The sequence below is a fragment of the Lolium perenne genome, chromosome 2, assembly GCF_019359855.2.
Source record: "Lolium perenne isolate Kyuss_39 chromosome 2, Kyuss_2.0, whole genome shotgun sequence".
Taxonomy (NCBI): Eukaryota; Viridiplantae; Streptophyta; class Magnoliopsida; order Poales; family Poaceae; genus Lolium; species Lolium perenne.
In genome coordinates this window covers 325,731,724-325,736,905 of record NC_067245.2, presented here as the reverse complement: position 1 = coordinate 325,736,905, position 5,182 = coordinate 325,731,724, and the positions used below count along the sequence as shown (strand labels likewise).

The following is a 5,182-nucleotide window of genomic DNA, read 5'->3' as shown; positions in this document are numbered from 1 at the left end:
ACATGCTGAACCTCAATGCCCAGAAAGTAGCCTAGCTAGCCAAGGTCTTTCACAGGAAAGTCACACCGTAACTGAGCAAGCAAACGGTCAGCAGCATGTGCATGAGAGCTGACAACGATGATGTCATCGACATACACGAGCATGTAGATTATGACAGCCTTGTCCTTGAAACTGAAGAGGGAAACATCTGCTTTGGAGGCCACAAAACCAAGCGTGTGTAGCTTACTACTGAGACGAGCAAACCAGGCTATCGGCGCTTGTTTAAGTCCATACAAGGAATTTCTCCAATTTGCAGACATGGTGTGGATAACGAGAGTCAATGTATCGAGGCATATACACCTCTTCTTCAAGGAATCTATGAAGGCATTGTCGATGTCCAGCTGCCGCATGTGCCATCCCTGTGTCACAGCGAGGGAGAGGATAACACGTATAGTGGTGGGCTTGACGATGGGGCTATACCTATCATCATAGTCGATGCCGTGACTGTGCTTGAAGCCTTTGGCGACAAGACGCGCTTTGTAGCGATCCATAGTGCCATCAGGTCCGCTTGATCTTGAAGACCCAGCGGCCGTCGATGATGTTGAGGCCGCGGCGAGGAGGGACAAGGCGACATGTATTGTTCCACTGGAGAGCAGAGAACTCAGTATCCATTGCCTCTTTCCAGCGAGGACGCCGCAGAGCCGCTGCAGTTGAGGCCGGTTCAGCGTAACGTGTGTGAGCAGTTTAGGGAAGAGCATGCTATTATTCCCCGACCCATCCCAAATGGTGATACGAATTTTCCTCATGTTTCCATATTGTCAAGAATATTTCACCCACGGCTACTCGTCCCTTGTAAATTCTCGTGGACCTGGCTTAAGTGCGCTCGATCTTTGGTGGTAGAGGATGTGTCTGTCTGTAATACCACATGTGGACCACGCGCTGACATGTATCACATCATCTTCAGTCCGTAATGTATGTGCTTTGATATGAAAGCACCCCTCTTGCTTACTTTTGTTTCCTCATGTGTTTGTGGGCAGCGGATTTTCATAACCTGGCCATGTCCGTTTTCAAATCCCAATTGTGTACCATTTTGTGATCCAAGGAAGGAGTCTCAAAGAAGAGGTCACATTTAGCCACACCAGAACGGAATTCTAAAACTTACCTGAAATTCTAAAAACTTACCAGCACGCTACACCAACATTGTTTTTAGCGCTTTATTCATGCGTGTTAGATAAGTATCCCAATACGTTGTTTTTATAGTGTTATATCTAAATTAATGATTTTTAGGCTCATGCATGTATATGACTGGGTTACCAATACTTTTTTTTCTACGGATGTGTGCAAGTGTTGTATCTTAACTAAATACAACATTACTCTCTTTTATCATTTACTATGCTGCCACATAAGCAAAGTACCTAGAATATTGCGTTTAGAAACACTCATTGTAAAATGCCTTAGAAACGTGGATGCTCAAATCTCAAGTTATTTTCTCATTTATAAAAATGTGCCCCCTTGCCTACAAAATGATGTCATATAATTATGTAAATTTAAATAAATAGAGGTAGTAGCAAATGATCGTACCATCTGGTAACATTTTACATGAGTAAACGTTGACTTAATATCTATGTGCATGCACTCAAACAAGGATTAGGTCGGCAATGCAATAATAGTACTCTCTCGGTCTCATGAAAGTTATTTGAGAATTGTCTAAGTTTAGATGTATTTAGACAGTAAATAATATCTAAATATATCTAAATTTTAATAAATTTCAGACAAGTTAATGAGACGGAGGGAGTATATGATTTTTTTGTTTTTGTATTTGTAGTATTGTATCGATGAGCCCAATGATTTTCGTGCTGAAGGTTGTATGGGCCTTTAAAAATATGGTTATCAACGTCTATGTTTTTTGTGTATGTATATAGTTTTTTTTTTTACATGAACACACGATTAGTTGGAGGCATATGAATCAGGTCACTGCGCCGGCGCGCACCGCCGCCGCCGCCGCCGCGAAGACCTCCTCCTCACTCGACGTCAGTACAATCCCGCCTATTCCACACCGCCGTCCCCGCCGCCACCACCCTCAAGCAGCAGCGAGAAGAAGACCCCGCCGCCACGTCCCGCTCCTACGCGGCCCTCCTCCAGCGCAGCGCCGCCGCCTCCGACCCCCGCCTCGCCTCATCCCTGCACGCGGCGCTCCTCAAACCGGGCCTCCTCGCAGCCGACCAGTTCCTCAGCAACCACCTCCTCATCGCCTACTTCAAGGCTTTCCGCCGCCACGGCCTCCGCCTGCTCGACGAAATGCCCCGCCGCAACGCCGTCTCCTGGGCCGCCGCCATCGCGGGGCTCGCGCAGGGGGGCCGGCCCCGCGACGCCCTCACTCTATTCCGGCGGATGCGGCGCGAGGGGTGCCCGCCCAGCGAGCACGCGCTCGTCAGCGCGCTCAACGCCAGCTCCTTCCTCGGCGGCGCGCACGCGCACGCGCGGCAGCTCTACGCCCTCGTCCTCCGGCTCGGGTTCCACTCCAACGTGTTCCTGACGAACGCGTTCCTCACGGCCATGGTCCGCCACGGGAAGCTCGCCGACGCGGTGCGGCTGTTTGAATGCGCCTGTCTCCGGGACATCGTCTCCTGGAACACGCTGCTCGCGGGCTTCGCGCGCCATTCTCCGTGCGCGCAGATGTGGAGTCTCTGGCTGAGGATGGCGAGGCAAGATGTTGCTGCCGACGGGTTCTCGTTTAGCACCGTGCTCTCCGGGCTGACGGGAAACACAGACATGGCGGGCGGCTTGCAGGTTCACGGGCAGCTTGTCAAGAGCGGCTTCGGGGACGATGTCTGCGTCGGCAACTCCCTGGTGGAGATGTACATGAAGAACGGGGCGCTGGAGTTTGGCGCCAGAGCCTTCGCCGAGATGCCTCGGAGAGATGTCGTGTCGTGGACAGAGATGGCTGCTGGTTGGCTACACTGCGGCGAGCCGGCTAGGGCCGTCGGAGTCCTCGGTCCCATGCTGCTGGACGGAATTGCGCCGAACAACTACACGTTTGCGACGGCAGCCAATGCCTGCGCAACCCTCACCAGTCTGAGGGAAGGCAGCAAGGTCCACGGGTATGCCATCAAACTAGGAGAAAGCTCCGATGTGGGCGTCAACAATGCGCTCCTCGACATGTACGCAAAGTGCGGCTCAGCAAGCAGCGCGCACAAGGTGTTCCGGTCGATGCGACAGCGGCCTGTCATATCCTGGACGGCCATGATCATGGGGTTCTCGCGCAACGGCCAAGCTCGGGAGGCCGTGCAGGTGTTCGACGACATGGTCTTGGAAGGCGTCGCACCGAACCAAGTCACATTCCTCTGCGTTCTCTCCGCTTGCAGCCAAGGCGGGTTTGTAGATGAAGCTTGGATATACTTCGGCGCCATGGCAGACAGGTTCGGTGTCAAGCCCGGCGAGGATCACTATGCCTGCATGGTCGATCTCCTTGGAAAAGCAGGCCATATCCATGAGGCTGAAGAGCTGATATCGCGGATGCCGTTCAGCCCTGGAGTTCTGGTCTGGCAGGCGTTGCTCAGTGCTTGTCAGCTCCATGGTGATGAGGCCGCAGCGAAGCGAGCTGCAGAGCGTGCGCTCGCGCTCGAGAAGGAAGATCCCTCAACATACATGTTGTTGTCCAGGACGCTTGCAGGTAGGCACAACTGGGACGGTGCTGGAAGGTTGAGAGGGCTCATGGGGGACAGAGATGTCATGAAGCTACCTGGGTCTACCTGGTTAGAGTCCATGCCAGAGAGTAATCAGGCCTGTACAGCGTGAACCGTTGTGGAAAATACACACCTTTTCAATATGGAAGCACCTGGCTTGTTTTTTTTTTTTTTTGGCTTGAAAGGCTTCATACTACAAAGGAAGTAGGTACTTCAATTATCCGAGACTGCTTGGATGGAAGTAGATGGAGCTTTACTGGATGGACTTGTGCATTATCCAACAGGTAAGAAGAAGTACATTGTCATTGACCCACAATTGAACATGGAAGTTCATCACTGAAACCACATGTTGCTCAATAGTCATGTTCGTCTAATGTGCCAAACAACTATCCATTCTGTACAGAATGAACAATTGTTAGTTGACCTTGCTTAACAACTGAATAAGTGTACATCCTCATGATAGCCCTTAATATATGCAATTTTTCCATCGGCAGTGAAAACCTTACATAGTCCTGATCGTATAGGTAATTACATACTGGGGCTCATAGGGGGAAAAAATCTTCAATATGCAAGATGTGCAGCTCAAGCCAATGCTATTTGGCATCTGCTGAGATGTGAAACATATGAGATTCGGTCCTACAGACTGCAGGCAATGATGTTTGGCAACATTCGAGGTCTCCAAGAGAGGCTCAATGTAGTCCATGAACTTGGCTTTGTTTACTGCACCTTCTCTTTAGCTCCCTGGCACCTCCTGCTCATTCTTGAAGAGAATCAAAGCCTGGAAACAGTAAACCTTGTACTTCTCAATAATTTGAGGATTTGCATTATGATCTATCTTGCCAATCTGAACCTCCCTTCATATTCCTGATTCATAGAAGTAAAAAATTGAACTATCCAAGCTGGTGATTCGAACTAAAGTAACAGAATTCCCTCAAATATTCTTTAAGGTATCAGTGCCTGTTGAAGCATACAGAACATTTCTGATGTACCCTGAATTAGTTTTTTGTTTGAAACAAAAGAGAGGAGTGATTTGTGTGCATTAACTAGCTGATTGCTTTAATAGAGTATATCTGTGGACATTTCTCGAATGATCAAAGAATTTTCCACGATAGCTAAAAATACCAATGTTGGGAGCTGCAAACTTGGTCTTTCCATTGTCCATCTATCTTCTCTGTTAATTCAGAAAGGCGTCACAAGTTCATGGCAAGAATCGAGTCCTCAAGTCTGGTTTGTTCTATGCAGTCTAAACATATTATTGCTGGTATCTTCACAACCTTACTTATCACATAATTGCTGTAGTTTGTTCTTAGCAATCATTTTTTGCCGTTTATGTTTGTTCTGCTCACTTGAAGCTTTACTGTTGTAACATGTATAACTGAAACAACAAACTGGATTTCCTTTTCTTTTACTAAATTGGAGCTCGTGAAAGTTTGTTAAATAAAGTTTAAGAGTCAGTCTGGTGGTTTAATGCCCAAGTACAGATGTCTACCCGAAATAATTGCTTATATGGTACCATA

General features: G+C 48.5%; 1 protein-coding gene across 1 annotated transcript; it reads left to right on the top strand.

Moving 5' to 3' along the window:
* Nucleotides 1–923: 923 nt before the first annotated feature.
* Nucleotides 924–3,813, top strand: LOC127329717 (pentatricopeptide repeat-containing protein At1g50270-like). Its single transcript, XM_051356182.2, has 2 exons — nucleotides 924–946; nucleotides 1,950–3,813. Exons 1-2 carry the CDS (start codon nucleotides 924–926, stop codon nucleotides 3,775–3,777), a joined length of 1,851 nt encoding a protein of 616 aa, XP_051212142.1. The 3' UTR covers nucleotides 3,778–3,813.
* Nucleotides 3,814–5,182: the final 1,369 nt, after the last annotated feature.

Bases quoted from the DNA above. Each gene is read 5' to 3' on its own strand.
- LOC127329717 (XM_051356182.2), top strand. From the start codon at position 924: ATGTATCACATCATCTTCAGTCC. The intron at 947-1,949 runs GTAATGTATGTG...CATATGAATCAG, and splicing joins TATCACATCATCTTCAGTCC to GTCACTGCGCCGGCGCGCAC.